Raw genomic sequence first — 26,486 nt, 5'->3', positions numbered from 1 at the left:
AGTGCAGAGAAGGGCAACGAGGATGATTGAAGGATTGGAGCACCTTCCTTATGAGGAGAGGCTGCAGCGTTTGGGACTCTTTAGTTTGGAGAGGAGACGTCTGAGGGGGGATATGATTGAAGTCTATAAAATTATGCATGGGGTAGAAAATGTTGACAGAGAGAAATTTTTCTCTCTTTCTCACAATGCTAGAACCAGGGGGCATTCATTGAAAATGCTGGGGGGAAGAATTAGGACTAATAAAAGGAAACACTTCTTCACGCAACGTGTGATTGGTGTTTGGAATATGCTGCCACAGGAGGTGGTGATGGCCACTAACCTGGATAGCTTTAAAAAGGGCTTGGACAGATTTATGGAGGAGAAGTCGATTTATAGCTCCCAATCTTGATCCTCCTTGATCTCAGGTTGCAAATGCCTTAGCAGACCAGGTGCTCAGGAGCAGCAGCAGCAGAAGGCCATTGCTTTCACATCCTGCATGTGAGCTCCCAAAGGCACCTGGTGGGCCACTGCGAGTAGCAGAATGCTGGACTAGATGAACTCTGGTCTGATCCAGCAGGCTAGTTCTTATGTTCTTATGTTCTTATGTTCTTACACTCCTGAGATCTATGTTGTGTGTTGCTTTTTTACCTGGAAATGATGAGACATTTTAGACAGGATGATTCCTTATTTATTGCCTTTTCAGGTTCACTTAAGGACAAGGGTGTTCCCCCCCAAACTCTGTCACACTGGGTGTGTAAGGCTTTCTTTAAAGCTTATGTCTTGACTGAAATGACCTGTCCCATCAAGGTCTGAGCTCACTCCACGCATGCTCAGGCATTGCCTGCAGCCTTTTTGCCAAGATTGGACCTTGTCGACATTTGCAGAGTTGCGATATGGGCATCTTCTCCCATCTTTGCACATCATTACGCCATGGACATGGACTCTAAGGGGTGTGTGGCTGTCGATAGAGCCATCCTGTGACCTTTGTTCATGAACACATGTGCAGTGGACCTCATATGAACCTGTTTAGGCAAAAAACAAAACATACAGAACAGAGTCAAAACAAAATGATGAAAATGGTTTTTCTTCTTTTACAAAGTTTACCTGTTCCTCTAGTATATATTTTAATGTTGAATGAAAGGCTTGTTTTATTCATGCAATAAAGTTCCTTTTTTCACAAGAGTTCCTGTGCCTTTTTTCCTTCCAGGACATCTCTCACCCTCCGTCTGCCTGAGGGAGTAGCTTGCTATTCTCCCAGGGGAGTCTGCACAGAAGGCCACGACAAGGATGAACAATGTTGCACTTACCTGTTACCTGTTGCACTGTTGTTTGTAAAGTGGTCTTCTGTGCAGGCACACATACCCTGCCACTGTCCCTGCTAAAATCTATCCCAGTTGTTTTTTTCCTCAGGGGCTTTTCCAAGTTGTATTCACAGCGGCAGTTTCAAGTGGAACTGAGGAGAGCATTCTCTCCGCCTTCCTGAGTCACCTGACTTTTGGTGGGAATTTTCCCCTCCTCCTGCACAACAAGAGGAGTGCTTCTGGATGATTCTCCAGAGCAGGGGTCCCCAAACTTTTTAAACAGGGGGCCAGTTCACTGTCCCTCAGACTGTTGGAGGGCCGGACTAAAAAAAACTATGAACAAATTCCTATGCACAAATGATTGTAAAATGTTTGATTTCACCTTTCAGCCTTTCTGTCATGGTCTATTTTTAGAACAGTGACCAAAGTATGTCAAGTACAGGGTGGGCTCCAAATATTGTTGGGGAGGCTGTGGAATACCTTCCCCTGTAAAAAAAAAAAAGCAGAACTTTCCCAATGAAGCATTCCATCTAACCCAGGATCAGGTATCTTCCTGGGTTCTTTCCTCCCTAGCAGCCAGCGAGCGATTCGCCAGCCTGGCTGATGCCAATGGGAGTGAGGCGGAACAGAAAGCCTGAGAGCAACACATGGAGTAGCCGAGAGGGAAGGGCGGAGCAGGCATTGCCACATGTAAGGTTTCCAACTCTGGGTCAGAAAATTCATGGAGATTTGGGGGTGCCATCATGTAACTGCAATCAATGGTTGTTGGGGCCAGTTCCTCCTCTCCCTCGAGCCCCCACTGCACATGAATGGAGCCATCGCTGCCATGCCTGGCGGGCCGGATAAATGCCTTCAGGGGGCCACATTTGGCCCCCGGGCCGTAGTTTGGGGACCCCTGCTCCAGAGTAACTGACAAGTCTTTTTTTGCGGATGGCCTGTGCAGACCCATGTGTGCCTGCGCAGAAGACCATTCTAGGAACAATGATTACAGGTAAGTGCAATGTTGTTCTTCCACAGTACAATGTAGAACAATAATTTGAAATGAAACATAAAATATTCAGTGCAGATCTGTTGAATCACAACAACTTGTAATTTGTACAGGAGCATATTTATAATAGACAATTATTCGGTTATTGTAATCCTTGCACATTTGCAGAAAATGTGTAATAGACAAATACTGTAACAAATGTGATTTTATGTGATTTTATGATGTACACCGCCCAGAGCCCTTCGGGGATTGGGCAGTATATCAAACAAATAAATAAATAAATAAATAAATAAATAAATAAATATAATAATAATAATAATAATAATAATAATAATAATAATAATAATAATAATAATAATAATAATACAAAATACAAAATCAATTAGTACACAGATATAAAGGGGAAAATGGCTTTTATGTCTATCATAGAATCTTAAGATGAATCTTTCTCTCAAAGCTGTGGGAGAATTGTGCTTAAAAATTAAAAGAACATTCAGCACCAAGAGATTGTTGCTGGTCTGGGTATATTTCCCAATTCAGGGATTTCAAACATTGTCCTAAAAGCTTGCTTTATCCCTGAACATTATGAGATATGCTTACTCTTGTGAAAGAAGACATTGCATAACAAGGTGTTTTGCATAGTCCATTCAATGGGGAATTTCAGAATTTCCTCATTCCTGTAAAGTTGCAAGGCAAGAAGCATATAAGGGCAAAGGCTTGGGAAAACATTCCAAGGGTAGCCAAGTGCATTCGGCAAGACAAGATGAACACCTGGATTAACTTTCCAGTGACTCTGGCATTCCTGATAGTTGTGTCTAAGCAGATGGGAAGCTATGGGCAGGAGACAGAAGACTCCTGCTGTGCACGTGAGTATGAATGTGAGAGGAATGCCAAGTGAACTTTGTGTTTGCCAGGTAACTGCACCGTGCAAGATTAGCATTGCTATGCTTTGTGCAGTCCTACAGAAGGGGGACTTTTGACAGAAATGACTTCTGCAATTGTTGAAGAAATGTGCTAAGAAAATCTAGGCTTACCAAAATGTTTTTTTGCAACTGTTAGTGACATAGGAGCCCTTTTTTGGATCGTGGCAAGGCCCTCACTTTTTATTCTGTTAATGGCTTGAGGGGATAGATTGAATCCTGACCATTTGGTAGCAGGACAAGTGGTGAGATAGATGAGAATCTGGAGGTGTTGAAAGTGCTGGCATTCCTCAAAAAGAAAATTCACATTTTCTTTTCTTCTCACCTCCATCTTCATCATAGGTATCCTGTCATTCCTCTGTTTAAACTCCAAACTGTCAAGTTTCTCCTTTCAAACCCGAGCCTGGAATGATAAAGATAAACATCTAAGCAGTTTTATTAAAATCTACAAAAATCTATTTTTGGAGCCTTGAGAAGTTCCTGTGCCTCAAAAACACACATATATCCTCATCAACTATGTGACACACAAGCTTAAGTTTCCGTTATTCAGATAGATTCAAAAGTTGTGTTGAATGTACATTATGGGTGTGTGTGTGTGTGTGTGTGTGTGTGTGTGTGTGTGTGTGAGAGAGAGAGAGAGAGAGAGAGAGAGAGAGAGTGTACCTGAGATGGTTTTTAAGTATACATGTAAAATGGAGACATAAATATTTGCAAAAAATCATCATAGCCAGGATTTGCTTCATTTCTCTTATCAAGTATATTTACAGCAACAATGTCAGATTTAACTGCATAATGTGTGGTATTGGTTAAAACTTTTGAATTGATACAAAAATAATTAAGGAGATATGTGCCAAGGAAGGAGTTCTCTGGGATGATAGCAACTCTGTTCTGCTAACTGCATTGATCATTACTTAATTTCTCTCATTCTGTTCTAAATGCTCAGGGAAGGCTGTTAACTTGCCACGATTCTTTGAGGTATGTCAAACTGAGAGATGGTGCAAGGGGACATGAACTTGACCTACCACATGCAAAACCAGCACTATCTATTGCACAATCCACCCCTGCCCAGATCCTAAGCATCTCAAAAACATCCTTGTTTATCATAAGGTTACTAGTTCCAAAGGAAAACTGTCTTACATACACCACTTCATATACTCTCTCATTCATAATGTTTTACCTATCTCAGAGCTAAAAGGCTTATCCCAGTGTGGAGCAGACAAAGTCTTCCTCCAGGGCCAGCCAGGCATACCAGGAATGCCAGGAGTGCCAGGAACCAATGGATTGCCTGGAGCTAAGGGTGATGCAGGCCCTCAGGGCCCCCCAGGTAAGGAGATGTCCATTTCAGATCTGGTGCTGAGCAGGTTAGGAAGATTATTTGCTCTGAGTAAGAGTGTGGGGGAAAGATCAACATTGACACAAGAAGCTGTGTTCTGTATTTACACATCCCATAAATTGGGGGGCGGGGAGGGGGAAGAGAGAGGCAGGGAACTGAAAGCAGTGAAGCAGCAGAGTAGAATAATGGAAAGAGATTTTCTGCCCTAAAAATGTTCAATCAGAGGTGGATGGAGCATTCACATCCTGGAAGAGTACATTGTCCAAGGACAATTTACAGGAGTACATTGACAATTTACAAGAGTACATTGTCCAAGACAATTTACAATTTACAATTTTTTCCACTTTGATATCCAGTCTGGCGTAGGATTTCATGCAGCATCCACTCAACATTGTGCCCTAATTGCCTACTTTCAATTTTCTGCTCTGCTTTGGCTGATATATTTCTTAAATCTGGTTTGATGAACTCTTAAAAATATAATAGTCAAAGAAACTTTGTGCATGGTGTAAAGGTATGCATTTTAAGGCCCTACCCACATCAATGCCATTTCACCATCCCTTCCTCTCCCCATAACAGATACCTTGTGAGGTGTGTGGGGCTGAGAGAGTTCTGAGAGAACTGTGACTAGCCCAAGGTCACCCAGCAGGAATGCAGGAGCGGGAAAACAAATCTGGTTCACCAGGCAAGAGTCCGCCACTCATGTGAAGGAGTGGGGAATCAAACCTGGTTCTCCAGATTAGAGTCCACCTCTCTTAACCACTACACCATGCTGACTCATTTTATGGGTGTGGACTTCCACACAGCTAAAGCCCATGCTGTTCCATAATATCTGTAAGGATAAGACCCCTGAGACTGCCAATTAGCTTGTTCCTTTTCACATCAGGTTTTTCATCCCCTGTGGTTCAGGCAATGTTGGCACAGCCATAGGCTAAGAGTGAGAATCCTTTATCACCTCTTTGCCATGCAGTCTACTTCTTACAATCCTAAGATGATTTTAAACATCTGAACCGTCCCTTCCCACCCTTGTAACATGCTCCTTTGTTCCACCATCTGATTATCCCTGTCTTCAGACAACCCATTGCATAACTTGGAATAGCTGCTTCTGCCATGTTCTCTAATCCATCACTGATCTCTTTTCTTCAGGTGAGAAAGGATCTGCTGGAGTAACTGGGAAAGCTGGACCTAAGGGAGAGAAAGGAGACAAGGGTAATGTGGCTACAAATCCATTGAGGGTGAATAGGGGGAGGGGTGCAAATTGACAAATAATGCCACTGACCTCCCACTACTTGCTGCCTTATGTTGTTTGAGGTCTCTTCAAGAAGAAGAACATGGGGCTGAGTCACAATCAATTCATGGTGACACCAAACCCAGATCCAAATTCTGGCCGCTGTCAAAATTTTTGCCATATAAGGAGATGTCAAATGGAGCCTTTGCAACAGCTCTTGCTTTAATTGTTCATATGCTTTTGGAACCATGTGTTGTTCCCATCACAAGAGGTTGTGTTTCTCTTCCTACAGGAGATGCAATCAGTTGTGCCAGCTGCCAGCAGCAAGGTATGTCTATTCACTGTCTCACTGCTAGTTAACACAGGTTGACTGGTGAGCTTTTGTCACCCTGATAATTCTCTCAACGCTAATGGAAGATAACTGCAAACAACTTCTATAAGGTGGCCATTCACACACACACATCAATTGGGTGCTCTGTTTCCAAGCATTCACTGCACCAGCAGCAGTTGCGTATAAAGTATAGACATAGAACTAGGACTTCTGATAGCAGCTTGAAGGTTCCTTGGTTCAAGTTTTACAGAACACATCAATAACACTAATTTTAAAGGAATTCCATCTTTCCATCCTTTCAGTTATCCTTTGTAACTGTACACTGAGGTATGGGGCATTAAGATTTTTGAATAGATCATTTTCAACATTGTCACTAAATTAAAATTCCCAAGCTTCTTTGGGAGTAGCTGTGTCTGCATAAAAATGAATCTGAAAGACTTGGTAATGTAGATGTGACCAAGTAATGTTTGATATGGCCTTTGGTAATAACAATTTGACTGACTTGCAAGTTTAATGCCCTTTGTAGACATGGGTGGTCAAAATGAGTAAAAGTTAACCATGTCAAAATTACACTTGGACTATTACAAGCCATGTGTAACTCCCTAGTTACAAGTGGAGGAACTCTGGGGTACATCATAACAATCTTATTATGGTAGTCTAATATAGTACTTTTCAGACTTTCTGAGATCATACCTCCACATCAGTTTCTCTACCATGAAATCCCTTTGCATGTTACAAACAATTCTGGGGCATTTTGGAGACAGGAAAGTTAAATTTTAACAGGTGGTGAAGAGAGGGCAAAACTGCTCAATTCCTAGTTTGCCTCAGTCTTCTTTTGCAAGGGAAATGGTGTTCAAATCTGGCAAAAAGAGAACCTAAGATAAAGGAAAGGAGTTGCAGCTTAGAAAAAGAAGAGGTGGATTTTGTATTCTGCTTTTCTCTACTGTAAGTCTCAAAGTGACCTACAATTGCCCACCCTCCCATGACAGACACCTTGTGAAGTAGGTGAGGCTGAGAGAGGGTAGGCATAGGGGTGGTATATAAATACCTAGTTTCTTTTAATGAAATTAATTCCCTGCTGCCAGATGAATTACACCAAAGAGACCTTGCTGATGTAATTTCTGAGCCTCTGCTCATTATTTTTGAGAAATCCTGGAAAACAAATGAGGTGCCAAAAGAATGGAGGCAGGCAAATATTGTCCTCAACTTCAAGAAGGGGGGAAAGAAAGATCAACCTGATGTCTAAACCTGAAAGGGTGTTAGAACAAATCATCAGTCAATCCTTGAGCATTTAGAAAGGATGGCTGTGATTACTAAGAACCAGGATAAGTTCCTCAGACAAACCTTATCTCCTTTCTTCAGAGAGTTACTACTTTTACACACACATTCATCTCACATAGGGTGTTTTGACTCTCAAAAGCTTATACCCTGAAAATGTTGATTTGTAAGGTGTTACTGGATTCAAATCTAGCTCCACCTATTCTACACGTTCTTTAAACTGACTCAAGACCAGTTAACACAACAGCTGTTTCACTCATGTAACATTTCCAGACGCAAGATAGTGTGAACTGGTCTAGATTGTCCTTTCTAAAATTTCTTCTAGAGACCAGAGCCGGAAACTGCAAAGAGCTTTTAGAACTTGGAGAGACATTGAATGGCTGGTACACTGTCTATCCAGTGCCAGGGAAAGCAATTACTGTCTTCTGTGACATGGAGACTGATGGAGGAGGATGGCTGGTGAGTTAGATCTCTTTGAGGAAAAGATCAATTTCACTGGGGCACAAGCTTTCTAGGCTGGATGCTTTTTCAGACCAGGACTTTAGAGGCTCCACAGGACATGGAAGCCTCTTTTTGCCCTGCTGTTCTCTTGTTCTTTGATGTCAGGTTTGTGCCAATACTGTTCTCTCTCTTTTGCCATCAAGTCACACCAGACTTATGGCCACCCCTGGTGGAGTTTTCAAGGCAAGAGACATTCAGAGGTGGTTTGCCTTTGCTTGCCTCCAGATTAAGGCTCAGGTGTTCCTTAGAGGTCTCCCATCCAAATACTTGCTAAGGTTGACTCTGTTTTGCTTCTGAGACCTGATGAGATCGGGCTAGCCTGGGCTATTCAGTCCAGAGTACTGTTTTCTTAGGGCAAGATAGATCAGGCTGCCTGCCTCTTTTCAGCAGCTGGCCTCTATGAAAAACAAGGATATATTTACATTATACTCTTACCCTAAGAGACTCTTGGAAATGTAGCTCTGTGAGAAAGGCATATGTATCCATAAAAGGGAGTTCTTAACAACTTCAATAAACTACAATTCCCCCCTTATCCCTGAAATGAAGAAAAAACACAACACAAGCTGGTTTAAATTGGGTGTATTAACTGACAGCTGATTGCTTTAGTGAATGTTACCCTTTCTACTGGGAAAGCATACCCTCACTCCAAGTTCAGGTGAGCATTTCTGGTGCTCCTAGCTTTTCCTGGCCTGCATACTCAATGATATGCCAGGGGGACCTCAACCCCCTCTCACACTGGACAGCAATAGGGTTTGAACTGGTGGAGACCAAACCCCAAGCTGGTTGCCACTTTCAAATAGTATTAGGGGTTTTTCCTGATGATAAGGTTGGTGCTGCTGATGCTTTGGCTAAAATCTGAAATAAAGAAATGGCATGATTGCTACTAGAGGTTTAAGTGCCAAGGCAGTCCCGTGGTTTACTGAGGAGATGTGGATGAACAGACAAGGGAGATGGCTAGAACAGCAGCAAAGAAAGACATGGGATGAATCCAACAAGGCATGAACTAGCTTTCACTTTGAAGCTGACTTTGTAACAATGATGGTGGCAAAGAGAACAAGGACCAGATCCCATCCAAAGTCAAACATACAAAGTTATAAGATGCAGCTCAAAAGCAGGTACAAAAGGGTTGTCAACAAGTTGTTTCCATGCTGACTGCTTTTCTGGCTGCTTTCATCAGGGACAGGGGCAACTCCTCAACCCACTGAGTCATCCACAGACAGGTGCCACTCATCACTGGTTGAACAGTGGCTGTGACTGTCAGCACTGATCCTGGACAGGGCTGAATTTGAGACCTCCCACCTATTTGTACAACCCTTCCTGGACACTTAATTCTGCTATGGGAGGCTGGCAGCCTGCGTCTGGGAGACAGTAAATGTCTCACTGCGAGAGGGGGTGGAGCTCCTACTATGAAGTGGCCAGAGGTGCACGCACTCCTAAAAAAAGCCCTACTCTGAACCCAGCAGAGTTGAATACTCAAATGTACTCAAATGTATCATTGCTGAGCAATGTGATTGAACAAGTGATAACTGGGCATTTTCAGGAATTCCTATATGAGGCAGAATGTATCAGTATCATTTCAGTCCTGTTTATGGGGGAAAGTGCAGGAGGAAGACATATTCCCCTCCTCACCACCAGGTGTGCTTCTCCCTACCAGGACTAGGTCCCTGTGGTGAACTTTGAAGAACTTCCTGCCTGGGAATATGGGACAAACTCTTGTCAAGCTGCAGCTGAGCCAGAAGAGTCCATTTGCAAAGAGTCCATTTGTCTGTGTGGGGCAGGGAAGAGGAGGGAATCTGAGAAAGGAGAGCCCATTTGCAAACCTAGGGAAGCCTGTGTGTATTGTGTGTGTGAATGTGTGTGTGTGGAGAGGAGGAAATCTGAGAAGGGAGAGCCTTGTGCAAAGTTTGGGAAGTTCTTTAGGGGGGGGATATGAGAAAGCAAAACCCGTTTTCAAAATTAAGAGAGCTTGTTTGTATGTATGTTGGGGGGGATCTGAGAAAGGAGAGTCTGTTTGCAAAGTTAGGGGAAGCTGTCTGTGGAGGTGGGGAGGGAAGTAAGCTTTCTTTTTTTTAAATTGAATAATTAGGCTGTAACCCCCTTCCACCCAAATAGAGTCTAAACATTTCAACACTAAAAACATTAAAAGTAAAGTTATGGATCCTCAAAAGGGTAGCCCCATCTACTATTAGCTCCCAATGGAAACAATGGAGGATAGGGGCACCCCCTTTGGAGGTCCATAACATTGGACCCCCTGGACCAAACCTCACCAAACTTGGCTGGTATCATCAGGAGTGTCACCTGACGATAGCCTGAAATTCTGGTGCCGCTAGCCCAGGGGTAGGGAACCTGCAGCTCTCCAGATGTTCAGGAACTACAATTCCCATCAGCCCCTACCAGCATGGCCAATTGGCCATGCTGATAGAGGCTGATGGGAATTGTAGTTCCTGAACATCTGGAGAGCCGCAGGTTCCCTACCCCTGCGCTAGCCTAAAAACTGCACTCCCTGCTGGCCAACAAAGTGAAAACACTAAAAATACTGAAAAAATTATAAATGAGCCCAAATTTTTCTGCGCCCCAATGGCGGGCGCCCGGGACATTTGTCCCCAGATGTCCCCATTGTGTCTATGCCTCTGCCGTGGGGAATTGTCTATCAAGTCAGCTTGAAAGAGCCATGCACTCATGGGTATAGAATAGAGGAGTCACTTGCCTTTCCACTGAAGCACTGAAATATAATTTTCTTCTGCCCTCAGGTATTCCAGAGGCGGCAGGATGGATCAGTGAATTTCTATCGTGACTGGCAATCCTACAAGAAAGGATTTGGGAAGCAAGCATCAGAATTCTGGCTGGGCAATGATAAAATCCATCTTCTCACAAAGTCTGGTAAAACAGTGTTTCCATTTCTTCTCAGTGTTAGTGTATCCTAGGGAAACCGAGAAAGCAATGATGGATTCCTAAGGAAGTTGTGGCTTTCTAGAATGGTTCCCTGTATCTCACTTTTTGCCAAGGAATCTATGGAAACTTTGGAATGCTGGTACAGAAGGATCAATGGTGAAATTATGGAAGAAAGGTGGTTGCAGGACCAGGATAAATATTGCAGTGGGACACATTTTATTAAATTACTTTGTAGATAGGATTAGAATTGACTCTTAGAGATTCTTGATTTCATATATCAAAGGAGTCTTCCCCTCACACACACTCATATAATGAACCATGAAGACACAGCTTAAAATGCATTTTCAGGTTCAGGAATATCATGAAACCACATTTTAGTTAGTAGCTTTGAAGTTATTCTAGAGTTTGTAGATTTGCCTTCTGTGGTTACTCAAGGGAACACAGCCCCCTACCCTAGAATTAAATTGTATGAGGTGTATGATGTACAAAGAATAGAAAGAGTTCCTTTTCCCTATTCTGCAGACTGCTGTTTTGTACTATTTTAAAAATGAGTGCATGAGAAATATTCTTAGAAAAGCAACCTCCTTCTGATCTCAGTAATTACATGCTGATGGTGCACCAAATTCTGCTGAACTGGAGTCTGTGGAATAAAGAACAAAATGCACCATTTGTCTAATTGTACTAAAAGATTATAACATAGCAAAAGTGGTGCTCGTAACAATGGCTTCTTTCAGCAGTGTCATGACAGATTTGTCTCCATGCAGCCCCCAAACATCTAGTACAAAATCCAGTATAAGAACACTGAAGAGAACAAATAGTTGTTCCATCTTATTTGTTGTCACTATGTCTTTGGACCCAAATAGCCCATAATCCTAGTGTGATCCATGTGCCCCTGAGATAAGAGTCCCCTGAGTCATCATTACCCTAAACCAGTGGTGGCGAACCTATGGTATGGGTGCTAGAGGTGGCACTCAGAGCCCTCTCTCTGTGGGCGCGCACAGAGTGACCCCCCCCCCCACACACACACATCTAGGCTGGCCTGGGCTGCTGGCTCGATTATTAGCATTAAACCTAAGACCTAGTTTTGGGGAAACAGTGTAGGTAACCCTGTTAAGCGCTGTTAAACCCCACTGATTTTCACGCGAAGAACTAAACCTGGGAGTAAGCTTGGTTGCTGGCAATGGGGCTTGCTTCTGAGTAAACCCTCCTAGGGTCGTGATTCACTCATTGGAAAAGTTGCACGGTTGCTTCAAAGCAAAGCCACCAACTACCACCAAGCTTACTCCTGAGTAACACACGCCTCGGAGCCAACTGATTTTTCTAAACTGAAACCTCAGTATTCGGGTTAAATTGCCGTGTTGGCACTTTGCGATAAATAAGTAGGTTTTGGGTTGCAATTTGGGCACTCAGTCTCGAAAAGGTTTGCTATCACTGCCCTAAACATAGTTCAATTCAAGATTTTCTCCAACAGTGCTCCTCCTCTCACATCTTCCATTCTTCTGACAATCAGGAGTACAGCAGCTACGAATTGATACCAGAGACTTCAATGACACTAACACTTATGCTGCGTATACCAGTTTCCAAATCTTGAGTGAGGAGGAAAACTACCGACTACAAGTAGGATCATATATAGGAGGTGACATGGGTGAGTTGCACAAATAATTCTATTTGGGAGCATTTGCTTTAAAGTGGAATAAGGCTATAAAGACTGTCACTGCCCCACTGGAAGTCTCAACCAGGATGTGTAAGTGATAAGCTTGTCTTGATCTGATAATTAGAATTCTTCTGAGCATGGAAATTCCAAATAGGTATCCCAGCTAACAGCTACTGATCTTTTCTCTATGGATTTGTGTGTTTCTTTTAAAAAAACCTGTGGTTGTGGTCATATTGTATGATAGTGAGTTCCTTATGTTAATAATTTTTCTGTTAAGAAATTCTTTCTTATGTTCTGAACCTGCTGCAAAGCATCTTCATTGGTGATCCATGAGTACCAATGTTACAAAAGAGAATAAACTCCCTAAATAAGTAGGGAAGGGGCCATTATGGGAATTTTGTAGAAGGTGCTGCAAGGCTCCTCTGTTTGTTATGGATTTTAAAGGTGTGTATGCTATGGGCACTTTTAGGAGAAAGGGAATGATGTGGGGGTTTGTTATGTTTTTTATATTTTGAATTTTAAACTATCTTGAGTTATGGAAAAAGTGGAGTATAAATATTTCAATAAAATTAACTTTAAGAATGGGCTCAATGATGGACAATGATAGACAAAGTGTCCTATTGGAGGTCTGGATCAGAGCAACTAAAATGAGGAATGCTGAGTCATGTGGAACTTCCACCCCACACCTTATATCAGTGAACCTTTTCGAGACTGAGTGCCCAAATTGCAACCCAAAACCTACTTATTTATTGCAAAGTGCCAACACGGCAATTTAACCTGAATACTGAGGTTTTAGTTTAGAAAAAACGGTTGGCTCCGAGGCGTGTGTTACTCAGGAGTAAGCTTGGTGGTAGTTGGTGGCTTTGCGTTGAAGCAACCATGCGACTCTTTCAACAGGTGAATCATGACCCTAGGAGGGTTTACTCAGAAGCAAGCCCCATTGCCAACAACCGAGCTTACTCCCTGGTAAAGGATCGCACTTTAGTGCTTCGCATGAAAATCAGTGGGGTTTAACAGCGCTTAACAGGGTTACCTACACTGCTTCCCCAAAACTAGGTCCTAGGTTTAATGCTAATAATTGAGCCCAGCGGCCCAGGCCAGCCTAGATGTGTGTGTATTGGGGGTGGGGGTGGCGACTCTGTTTGCCCGTGCCCACAGAGAGGCTTCTGAGTGCCACTTCTGGCACCCGTGCCATAGGTTCACCACCACTGCCTTATATGGTTAAGTTCTCCACCCCCTGCAAACAAGGCAGATAATCCTACAGCACCATAAAGGACTGCAATCTCCTTTCTTCTCCCAGGTGGACTACTGTACCTGGGAAAGTCCCCTCTAGTGCTGGACAGTCTGTTAGGCCTTTCCACTCATGAAGAACTGCTATGAGGGGGGGCTAAATGTGCTCCACAGGCTACATTCCTCTCTAATTATGCAGGATGAGATTTCATAAGCAATAATTTACTTCAGCTGATGTATGATAGGACCTGTTAAGGTCAGTGGTGGGATTCAAATAATTTAACAACTGGTTGTTTACAAGCACCATTTTAACAACCAGTTCTGCCGAAGTGGTGCAAGCCTGCTGAATCCCACCACTGGTTAAGGTGCTGGAGAAACCTGTCTATGTATATACATATAGTCCTGTATATTATGTATATATGTGTGTATACATATAGACACATAGATCAAGGAGTGGGAAATACATGGTTTTTACATGTTCAGATGAAAAGCAGTACCTATAGATGCAGTGAGCAAAGACAGAATACATGATTCAGTCTTTTGCAGTTATGATCCAGTCACTTGGAGCCAGTGAACCCATTGAGATGGACAGGGCCCAGGTGTAGCCTCCCCTTCTTATCTGGCCCACTCACAGGACTAAAAGGAGTTTGCAATAATGATCCCATTGTAATGCTGTTGAAAACTGTGTGTAAATTTGGTGCAGACTGTGTCTCATGTCATGATCTGTCATAATCTGATGTCCCAGTTTCGGGCTCCTCTTCCTAGGATTTGGTTTTAGGTAAACTTAATTTCATTTTTAGCTTTCATTGCCCCAAAGTCTGGATCTACCTATTATTCACACAAAAAATGTTAGAGATCAGCCCATAAATATATTTGAAGAAAAGGAGAAGTTTGGATTTATACCCCACCTTTTTTTCCTGTAAGGCACAGGTGTCAAACTCGCGGCCCTCCAGATGTTATGGACTGTAGTTCCCATCATCCCCTGCCACCATCATGCTGGCAGGGGATGATGGGAACTATAGTCCATAACATCTGGAGGTCCGCGAATTTGACACCTATGCTGTAAGGCATCCCAAGTGACTTACAAATTCTTTCCCTTCCTCTCCCCACAACAGACACCTGGTGAGGTAGGTGGGGCTGAGAGAGTTCAAAGAGAACTGTGACTAGGTCACCCAGCAGACTTCATGTGTAGGAGCAGGGAAACAAAACCAATTCAACAGATTGGAGACTACTCCTCATGTGGAGGAATGGGGAACCAAAGCCTATTCTTCAGATTAGAGTTCCCTGCTCTTAACCATTACATCATGTTTTGCTATATTCTTTAAGAAAAAGGAGGCTGATGTTCCCATAAAATCTCAGGGGAGAGGGGGAATACATTGTTTTCTTTGTCATATTCCCACCCTTCTTTTTCCTCCCCTCAGGTGATTCCTTTTCATCACATAATGGCCTGAACTTCTCTACACTGGACAAGGATAATGATGTCTATGACCAAGGAAGCTGTGCTGTGTCCTACAAGGGTGGCTGGTGGTATGGTGTCTGCCACTCTTCCAACCTGAATGGCTTGTACCTCGGGGGCAAACACACTTCTTATGCTAATGGCATCAACTGGGCTGCTGGAAAAGGGCACCATTATTCTTACAAATATGCGGATATGAAAATTAGGCCACAGTAACTGGAGCTAACCCTTTAAGCTCTGTGTGGATCTGCTATGGATCTGCTCCATAGATTTACTAGCACATGAACTTCCATCAGAACTCTCAGCTTGACAAAGCAATCTCTGAATGCAGGCACTTGCAGATTTGATGATCCTCAATGGTTCCTTTCCTGCCGACTATGCATGAAGAGGTTCCCGTGACTTCAAAGAGAATTGGCCGGAGAGTCTTTGTTTTGGGGCATGTTCGGCATTATTAACCACTGCCCTGTTTGCAGCAGGGCAGGCATTACGCATCAGCTGGCTTTTTGCTTGCATGAGGAGGAGGATGTTTCACAGATTTCTCTGTTGCATAGGCGTGCTTTAATTTTTAACATAATCTTTAATTTTCATCTTTAGTCTTATCAATAGATCGATATATCAGTCTATCATTCCATTGATAGATCATTATATCGACATAAAAAAGGTGAACTATTAAAGTCTTGAATATGGCATCTGCACACTTTGCCTAAAGACAGATTGTCTTTTATGGTGGGAAGTGAGGGTGGAGTGCAAACTGCAAAACTACAAAACGACAACGTGAACAGCCGCTTGCTAAGCTCCCCAGGTTCACTATCATCTGTCTCCCAATGTGCTGTAAACCGTCAATGTGCTGTAAACTGATGGGCTTATCCTGCTGTGGTTTAGAGTCACTGATTGCTTGTGTATAAAACTACAAGGCTGGAAACATCCCAGTTTGTTGATCAAATGCAGGGACAAATCTGGTGTTTGTACTGATCAATTAGTCTTATTATTTTTACATTTTAAAGTGTTAGTATTGATTTACTGATCTATGGATATGGTTATTTTTAATCTAAAGATATGCAGGAACGGGGAGGCCATGGGCAATAGAAATTATATGGCAGGACAAGAAGTAGGAATTAGTTTGCAACAGGAAGGACTGTGTGGGGGAAGTGTGCAAAGCAGTGCAAGGGAATTGGTGGGGGGTAAGACTGGCTGCAAGCAGAGGGAAGAAGTCCAGGGCAAAGCTGTGCCCATTGACAAATCTGTCCAGCTCTGGCAGCGAAGCAAAATTAAAATCATGCTATAAGTGGATTTGCTTGCTGCGGAGAGAGTAAAAAGTGAAAGTGGGGCTAGAGAAAATCTTACCATGGCTGACATTTGCCTCCATCAAGCAGCAAACACCTTGTGCATAATTGGCCACTGTGTAATTTTAAGATAATCTACAGTACCTGAAGAACCATCCTGTTCTATATGTTTCTAGCTATTCCTTAAGATCATCATTTGAGGCCCTGTTTCTGTGATGAGGTGAATAGCAGATAGAAGCTTACCATTTTCAGTAGTAGCATATAATTTTGGAATGCTCACCTTCTCAATACCTGAATGGCTCCAGATCCGCTGTCTGTGTTGTTGGTAAAGATATTTGTTGGCTCAATTAGTGGTTCCCCTCCTCTGTGCCCTCCATAAAGTTTTGATTTGAAGTCTGCTGTTTTAAATTGTTTCTGCTAAATTGCCGATTTTTAATGTTCTGTATTTTTAAAATGCTTTTTGTGAATTAGGTATTTTATGACTGTACTTTTAATGGTTTTAATATATTAGCTGCCCAGGAACAACTTTTTGGTTGAAAAGTAGGATACAAATATTTAAATAAACAATATCTTTCTTAATCTGTGGTCTATTTGTGTAATTTACATAATGAAAGTCCTAACTAGGTCAGGAGACCCTGCAGTGGCCTAATTGGGAGTAGGTCAGCTAGATAGTTTTTAACCATCATTGTGAGGGTCCTTTTTCTCAAGCTAACTGTGCCTTCAAGGAGTATTTTTAAGAGCCATTTTATCTTCCCAAGCTGACGTTTTTATATGGGAAGATGTGACTGGATAAATTTTGAATGCAACCAAATGAAAGATGAGTTTTCCTGGAAGGACTCAGAACATGCAATGAAAAGCAATGAAAAACAGTGAAAAATGGCCTCCTCTTTGCCTAGAGGTTTCTGTGAGACTAATAAGAGAATGGCTCCTCCACTATTCCTTCCTTTGGGATCATGGGTGAAAGTAAACGGATAGGAGCAGGTATGGAGTACTGATACGTAAGTGGCCAAAAGTGGTACCTCTCATCTTCTGGTTTGAACCAACCTTCCAAGACAGACAATAATAAGTTAAAAAAATTAAATTACATCATTTTTGTTTGAAGTAAGGCTGCCAACATGTGTTCAGAAATTCCTAGAGGTTTGGCAGCAGAGCCTGGATGTGATGTATAGTCCACCCTCCAAAGCTGCTGCTTCCTCCGGGAGAATTGATTGCTGGTGTCTGGAGATCAATTGTAATTCTGGGAGATCTCTTGCCTGGCATCCCTAGTTATGAGTGACAATTAGGGTCCATGACAGGGGCTCCTGAAATACAATTTGCATTTAAAAACAACTGTGCAGGAGGAACTGACTTGGAACAGATCCATAATAGCAGTGCAAGTGGATAGGGTAGGAAGTTTACAAATAAACATCTGGGGCCAATGTATCTATGCATCTTTCTTTTTAATTTTTTCTCAGTTATTAATTCTGGGTACACTCCCTTATTACTTTTGATCCAGATAATATTACTCTCTACCTTCAGCTTTCCTGTATGTTCCTTGTCTCTGGTACACATACTTTTGAGAGTTGATTTATGGTGTGTTTTTCACTTTAAAAAATAATTGCAATGACCGCAGTCCATGCTGACTTGGGTTTTATTCAGTGCAAGCAGCCCTGTGGTTGTGGAATTCCCCAATCCCACTTCAGAGCAAGGCTGTTAGCAATAGGACACTTTGGAGGACATTAATTCATAGGGTCACTATGAGTTGGAGGCAACTTGACACAAGGCCAGCAACCACCCAGCAAAAGCAGTCAGCAGACCAAATCACTCAGAGGCAAGGAAGGAGTTATTCAGTAGGGCTTTCTCCCAGAAAAATGTTCTTGGTGTTTATATGCATGAACACCAACATGGACTTTGATTTCTCTAGGTTATGAATTCAATTGCTGTGACTTTCGGCTCTCTTTCTTGATCAATTTTGCTCATTTCCTTGGCCAACCTCTCACTTGAATTACTTGTAACACAGTTGGTGGCTGTGCGTAAGAAATAAGAGTCCTGTTAGGTCAGGCAAGTGTCCAGCATCCTGTTTCACACAGTGGTCAACCAGTTAATATACTAATAATATAATAAACAGCAACCTGTTTCACACAGTGGCCAACTCTATTTCTTCTTCTATGTTCACAAATATGCCGAATGTCTTAGCATTAGAAGTTTACAAGAAGTGCAGCACCAGCTGATTACCATGGAGATCTGTTTGCTATACTTTTTACTGGCTGTGAATCTCTTTGAATTGTTTGTTATGATTTAAAGGTCTTGTGGCTTTAAGCTGAAAGAAACTGTCAATATCTTCTCAAGTGCAACCGTTTCTAACTTGCTAATTGCTTACATCATAAAAAGGAAGACATAAGTTGTAAGTGCTTTTTGTTAGCGCCATTTATAACTGACTTGTACTGGGCATCTGTTCAACCAGCACTGTACTTGAAGTAAACTTGTACTTGTGTATTTATAATGCTACATGTTAGATAAACCATTCTGCATATTTGAGAACATAGAAGTTTTGTGATGCTTAATACAAATTTGAAAAGTTGTTATCTTGCAAATTATATGATTGTACAAGACAGAGCATCTTGTGTATATATGTACTAGTTTAAGCATATATGTTTGATTCATTTACTTCTTATCAGTGCAGCTAATTTGGTATTCATTTTAAGGAACTTTGCTTTGCTTTTATAACTGGTGGAACTTTAGGTTGTATTTTTTGAAATAACGATTATGCATATTCTCCAGACCTTCTAAGGCTGCCACCCTCAAGGTATGGTCTGTAAACCTCTAGTGTTATAATTAATCCCTAGACCACACAGATGAGTTCCCCTGGAGAAAACGGATGCTTTGGAGGATGGACTCTATGTGGTGGTGAACCTATGGCACTCCAGATCTTCATGGACTACAATTCCCATCAGCCAATTGGCCATGCTGGCAGGGGCTGATAGGAATTGTAGTCCATGAACATCTGGAGTGCCATAGGTTCGCCACCACGGTATATACCCTGCTGAGGTCCCTCCCCCTCCCCCAAATTTGCCCTTCCCAGGCTCTCCCCCCCCCCCAACCTCCTCATAAATCTCCAGATATTTCCCAACCAGAGCTGGCAACCGGACACCCTTTTAAAGACCCAACTTGACCTTTAAGCCATGCCATTTCCTCTCCATGCTTTTCCTCTTCGCCATCCTGCTCGTTGAAAACAGTCTCATACAAGAGAACAGATACCTTTTTACAGATTTAGGAGCATTCAGTCAGAGGTCTCAGGTATCTAGTAATTCAAAAGCAAACTATATATTTGTGAGGTATCCAGGCAAACTGGTAGCTCATCAGAGGCAAGCAGTCCTATATTTATCTTACAGGAACAGAGTAACTGAACTTGTTTATCACACTGACACCTGGTGCCACAGCAAAAACTTGCAGACCTTCAACTGCTTTTGAACACGGGACTTGTGACCCTGACATCTGCAGCTTTCCAGCCTTGTTTGGCAGCCAGTTAGCAACGTCCTGCACACAGAGTCACACCATTTTACCAGGGGCTTCGGGGTGGAAGAAAAACAATCACCCACAAAAGAACATGCTGGGCTTTCAGAAGACATTCAGGTTCCTGAATGCAGCACTGAGGAATCAGATGTTTCCAAAAGCAAGCATGGGCAGTAACCCACCAAAGGAGATTATAACACCAGCCGTAAGTACTGTTTTTTACATGGAATTAAAGTACATGAACAAGGGCAAATATTTGTTGGATAGTGAATTATTTAGTGATGGGGACAGGGGTAAAATCCCACATCCTGATTTCAGGGGCTTAGAATACTTAAATCACCCATGTTGACCCACACCTAGGCACAAAACTACAGCTGTATTTAAGGATTAGGACGAGGGAGTGCCCCCTTTCTTATGTTATGTAGCCTTGGAGTGTCGAAAAGAATCACAGGGGCTTCATGTTTTCTGACTGACTGAAATAGGCTTGAGAGCAAAAATAAAAATAGAAAGAGGGATGTCAGTCTCCCTGGACTCTCTTTTTCTTTAAGAGAATCTTGATTCACGACCAAATGCTTTCTTGCTGTAGGCTTAGATCTCATTCACAGTAGCTTTACTGAAATCAGTAGGAGTGGTATGAATTTAGCAGCCATAGCTAAGAGAATGGATTTAATTGTTTATAGAACCTGCAGAGCCCAAAATCTAAATGCTTACAGAGGTGTGAGATTTCAGATGGAAACACAACACTAATGCATAGGAGGGATAAGATCTGTGTACAGGTCATATCTTTTCTCCAACTCTATAATGTCCACCGTGAAAAAAAACTTGCATTTTACTTCCTCAATCTTGGCAGCCGTTTGGTTAAACAGCATTAGACATACAGCCATCGATCTCAAGGTCTGACACACCTATCAGGAAACAAATGCAAGTCTCTTAATTCACTTTGGCATACTAAAGCTGAAACAAAGTCCAAACTTGGATTTAAGATAAGAAACGCACAGTCAAACATTTCCTGCCCTTGCATGCAGCTCCCCTTATTTTCAGCAATAGAATTTACCTCACAGGGGAAGAGCTTAGATATTTTGAGCGCCTTCCTCTTTAGAAAACAATCTAAAATCAGCATGTTAAAAATCAGTTTGGTAGCTTTGTCTGATATGCAGCTGCATGCTTAAAATGATCAGGGCTATCTACTTATTGTACAGTAGCCACTACTGAGCAGAAACTCTAACACCCAGCTCAATTTGCTTAATACAATTTCAGTTTTTAAAACTGAAAGTAGACCCAACCAGCATCTGAATGCAGAGCACTGAGCAGTCTAGGAATACAACTGCCTCTAAGAGGAAGAATAGGTTCTTGCTTGAATACTCACTAGTGCTTATTCAAAGGCTCTGCTGCTAAAGGCAAAGCTTCTGTATCTTGTGTAAATTCTAACCACTTTCCTGATGTCCAGTTATGTCTTCTGCCTTTCTCATCACATGCCACTCTTCATCACTTACCCACAATTTCCATCTTACTATGGCACAGCAGTACTTGGAGAAACATTCCAGGTGCAGCCATAACTCATGTGGTTTTAGAATAAAAGATGCAAATTGAGCAGTATTCAAATATTCCCCTTGAAAATGTATATATTTAAATTATTCCATGTGCAGATGTTTGAACTTGTATTGCACATAAAATATTTCTGTGATTGATGAACTTGGGAACATTTGACACAGAAGGAGCCATCCAACTCTTGCCTTGAAGACATTTTGAGAAAGTTCTAGACATTATAAATCTAAGATCAATTAAACTATGTAGAAGTGAAGTATAACTACAAGACTAAGGTCAATTCCCACCCCACCCCCTCCCCTCCCATAAAACACAGAAAAAAACAAGGTACTTCATGCCCTGTTTCCTTTGCATCAGAGAGTGAGAATGCATAGCCACTGCTGTGACACAGAAATAAGTGAGCTACAACCACTTCATGTGATTTATTATTGGATGCATCAGGCAAGGCCTAGGCTACTACCTTCAGAACAAAGTCACTTGAAAGTCAGTGGCAAATGTGCTCCCTTTCTGAATGTATTATATATCTGCAGGCCCACAAACTCCTGCTCTTTCTGTACTCTGTGACCTTGGGAAAGGCAGGAACCATGACAATATCTTGATTACTATTAACAGGATTGAATGTGTACAATTAATTATGAGAGGGATCCCAAGTTTGTGGTGACTAAAAACAAGTTGTGTATAAAATGGGTTCTTTTAAAAAAACTTAAAATGGACAGCTGCTATATATATATATATGCTCTGTCTCTATATATTCCATTCGCTCTCTCTGTCTCTGTGTGTGTATATGTATACGTGTGTGTGTGTGTAATATAGATATTCCATGCAAGCATGAAGCCTGTGAGGAATGATGGGAGGGGAACAGTTTAGAACTTCCCTCACTCCCAGAAACTCCGCAATTTTACAAACTCTTACAGCTTGAATAGGTGAATCCCCCATCCTTTAACATTCTCAACATTTCTTGCCATATGAAGTATTATCTGGCAGGGTGCTTATGAAGGGGAGTATAACTGTTTTAATTTAGTTTACATCTGTATGTTTCTGCATACTTTTGGATTCTCCCAAGTGTATAGAAACCCCTTGTCTTGTGCATGGCCCTTGTTGTGCTTTTTCCACAATCACACAGGAACTAGACCTTTTACTATTTGATCGTCTGATGCTGGACTGTTGCAGCAAAGCCTTCTGAACCAGTGAGGCATTTCAAATAATAGAGAATATCCTACATTGACAGCATGTTGATATAAAAATAAGCAGGAAAGTCATGCATAGAATTACTTCATATTGTTATACATTGCATATGGAATTATTTCTGCAAAAATAAAGAACTACGTACTCTGAAGGGTTACCAACTTAAACCAAAACATGGTATTCTACATTTGGCTATTTCTACTGTTTACAGGAACAAGCCATTGCAATGAGTGTGATGTTTATGACATTCTTGATCCCATCGAGTTGGATTCTGTGTCATCTGGAGAATTACAAGCATCGGCCCAGTGAATGAAGGACAGATCAGCTTTGAACGCAGATGACATATGAGGGATGATAAGAAAAACCTGAAGTCTTCTTTCACAGAAAGCTGCCTCTAAAGGTTTTTGTAATTAAAAAATTGTTTAAAGCCATAGCTACTGGGTTTGTTATTTAGAAAAACACAGACATACAAGGAACTGAACTAAAATTCAAGGAAGAGGGATAACTGGACCATTTAATACAATTTCTGTGTGTGTGTGATGTCAGGTCACAGCAACTCAAAATGGTTTGCAAGGCAAGTGACATTCCAAGGTGGTTTGCCATTGCCTGCCTCTGCATCATGCTCATGGTGTTTCCTGAAGGTCACCCATCCAAATACTAACTAGGGCCAATCCTGCCTAGTTTCTGAGATCTGACGAGATACAGATATCTATGTCAGGACTTAATACAAAAATAGGGTAATTAAATATCACAGTTGCGCAAGCTGCAATTTTAATAAAAGTTTTGAGTTGGAGAATGAAACAGTTGTGGAGTCACTGAAAGTAACAGGCCCTCTTTCTAGTAACATCTAGAAATACAAAACCTATGATATGCCAGTAAGCTGAAAGATTCCCTATTTTTGTGACACCTGGGGCAGGATATCTTAAAGCTCAATGTATCATGCATTGATAGATATTACCATCAGAAAGGAGGAGGAGGAGCTGCAGGCCAAAGCTAAGCACACTCAGTAACTTCTACTTCCAGGCTGAGGAAATAGGTTAAAAGGCATCTGAACTTGTGGATCTGCCTTTCAGAGTCAAAGTCCAACAGCAAAGAAAAAATGGGAGGGGAACAGAAACACCCACACTTACATTCTAAGGACGATTTCCCCTGTATTGACAAAGGCTGTCTCAGCCACAATCAACTGGCTGTTGTGTTTTTTCTGGACTGTGTGACCATGGCCTGGTAGTTTTTGTTCCTAATTGTTTTCCCTTTGTCTATGGCTGGCATCTTCAGAGACACGTGAGATGCATTTCCCTCTGTGACACTTTGAAGTGATTGTGTAGTGGTACAATGTTTTGTCCACCTCACAGTTGGTGGTGGATAGGGGGGAAGTGGATTTGCATGTGTCCAAGTAGAGTTCAATATCAGCCTGCCAGTACTAAAAACACCAAAACCAAAAACCAGAGACATTCAAATGCAACTGCAAATAAACTCCTCCTGGATATGTATTATAGATACAGGCGAAATATTAAGAGCAAAAACTACCAGACCACGGCTACACAATCTGGAAATCTCACAGACAATTTTCCTCCTTAAGACATGTGAATTGTCTCTAGAACTCGTAATACACAAAACTGGCATTTTACTTTGGACAGTACACTGGAAATCAAAATCAAAAGCACTAGTCAAAGAAAAACAGCAAAACTCGCTGTAATGAGCGAGTTCACAATGAGTAGCCTTTGGTCTGTCTGTAGCAGTAGAAAAAAACAAGAGTCCAGTAGCACCTTAAAGACTAACAAAATGAGCAAGGTCTTGTATGTATATATTTCATCCTAGTGCCTTTGTAAATTATGAATAACACATTTCCTTGAGAAAACCCAGATGTGCTGTTGGTTTTTAGATATGCAATGAGAGGGCCTTCTATGCCAACAGAACCAAATGCACAATAAAAGGTTGAGAGGGAATGAACTTTTTCTCCTCACATAGCTTTCATTGGGAATTTCAGAAATAACCACCCCATTACAAGGGAGGCTGCTAGCCCATGCTTTAATTTTTTTAACAGCCTCTAGGAAAAAGCTTATGTTTTACATAGTCAATCTGTCCTTTCTCTTAACAGAAGAGCAACAAAAATGCCAGGGCCTCTCCCACTGGTAAGCCTGGCTGTTGAGACTTCAGCAGACTTTACGGCCTTTCAATGGATTTTGCAATCTTATCCCTCTTCAAGTAATGTTTCTCCACCTGATTAAAAATTATAGTGTTGCACACCCATAATGCACACACAACCCTACATGAGAGCAAATGTTCACCCCTTCCATTTGCAACAGGTACAATGAAGCAAGTTACATTTGTTTCATTTAAAGCAGCTTTCAAATTGAGAGGATAAGCAGCTGTAAGTGATTTTTTTAAAGACAAGCACCAAGTCAGAATATTTAAATCCAGTGTGGTGGTGGTGAAGGCAACAACTTTAGTTAGGTTGTAACCATTGCAACAACTGGATTCTCTGTAATTATCTGAAAAAAAAGGTGGATCATACATAGTCCTAGTGACTCATGGCTCCAATTAAACCCAGAAAAACGATTGATTTTGACACTGCTGAATGCTTTCCTATATACACAAGCATCTCAGTATGTATGCTTCTAATCCAACATCATGGATAAAAGGGGACAGATTACCATGGCCTAGTTCTCACTACAGTTGCCAACTAGCCAGTAGAAAATGGTCCTGTTCCTCTACATGTTTAATGTGTAGAAATGGGCAGCTGAAGTTTTTCATGCCTTGGAAATAATCATCTGGTAAACAACATCCCACTAAGCTTCTACAAAGGGGACAGACCTTTTTTTTCCCTTTAGGCAGATGGAAACCCCACTGGGACTATAAACCTGCCCTCCCAGAGCTCATATCAACAAAATGTAGCAGACAAAATGCCAGGGAGAATTCTAGCCTAATCCCTCTCCTTACATGCTGTTTCTTTTGTGTAAGAAAATTCTGCCTGTAGGTCCACAAACAGCCTAAAGGTTGTTGAACTGCTGTTTTCTCCTTTAAACTGTGGTCCCAGCAACAATAATTGAAGCACACATAATGTGCAGCCTTTCCATTCAGAAAGAATTACACTTACATGACTATTTACAGGTGCCGCCAGGCAGAGTCAGTGTTTCTCTATATACAGTTATTATTGAAAGAGGGGCAGTTTCCCCCTAATGAGCTCAAAGGTGAGTTCTTTGCTAGCTATTGACTGATCACTACTATGCAGAACATCATATGCTTAAATAAGTAGAAATGGGAAGCTCTAAACACTGTGAAGTAACAATAAGAAATTCACTATATCCATGGCTACAGTGACAGAACTTTGTATTGAAGGAAAAAGCTATTAACTGTTGACACTGAAACGTGCACATTGTTGAGCAAAGTGACCTTCAGTATCTGACCTGTCCTTGCTGTTAGCTACCTGTCAGGTGTAGTGAGCAAGGCTGTAATGCTGCCTTCCACTAGAGCTTATTTCTGTGTCTCTCCCTCACCATTAAGGAATCTGACCAGCACAGGTAAGTACTGTTTTAGAGCTTACTGGAGATCATCTTAAATTGATACATTTGCATATTATAATACATTTTAAAATCCAGTCATCCACTACAGCAGCGTTTCCCAAATGGTGGGTCATAACCCGGTGTGCAAAATGCTGGGCTGACCACCCCACCCCTGTCCTTGCTCGGAGGGCATCACCCACCTGGAACCGGACCACCTGGAACCATACAGCAGCTTTGGGGCTCCTCCCTGGCCATTCGATCACCCAGAAAGGGGCCAGGGACAAAGCCACAACTTGCAGCAGACACTGGTACCGCAAGGGAGGTGGGGACAAAAGCGGCACCCCAGGGAGCCTCTGATGCTGCTGCATGCAGATGAGGCCAGGTGCAGGG

The 26,486-nt window shown here is 42.0% G+C and overlaps 1 protein-coding gene and 1 long non-coding RNA gene across 2 annotated transcripts; both read left to right on the top strand.

Annotated features, from left to right (window-relative positions):
• The first annotated feature begins 3,031 nt into the window (after positions 1–3,031).
• On the top strand, positions 3,032–16,936 carry LOC125427276 (veficolin-1-like). Its single transcript, XM_048486475.1, has 8 exons — positions 3,032–3,134; positions 4,375–4,512; positions 5,665–5,727; positions 6,039–6,074; positions 7,681–7,814; positions 10,607–10,736; positions 12,259–12,393; positions 15,054–16,936. Exons 1-8 carry the CDS (start codon positions 3,032–3,034, stop codon positions 15,302–15,304), a joined length of 990 nt encoding a protein of 329 aa, XP_048342432.1. The 3' UTR covers positions 15,305–16,936.
• A 2,706-nt stretch (positions 16,937–19,642) lies between these two features.
• Positions 19,643–23,026, top strand: LOC125427174. Its single transcript, XR_007243643.1, has 2 exons — positions 19,643–20,068; positions 22,805–23,026. It is a non-coding gene; the product is annotated as an uncharacterized LOC125427174 (long non-coding RNA).
• Positions 23,027–26,486: the final 3,460 nt, after the last annotated feature.

This window comes from Sphaerodactylus townsendi, linkage group LG02, assembly GCF_021028975.2.
Source record: "Sphaerodactylus townsendi isolate TG3544 linkage group LG02, MPM_Stown_v2.3, whole genome shotgun sequence".
Lineage (NCBI taxonomy): Eukaryota > Metazoa > Chordata > Lepidosauria > Squamata > Sphaerodactylidae > Sphaerodactylus > Sphaerodactylus townsendi.
The sequence above is the reverse complement of the archived record's forward strand: the minus strand, read 5'-3'. Positions and strand labels throughout refer to the sequence as shown.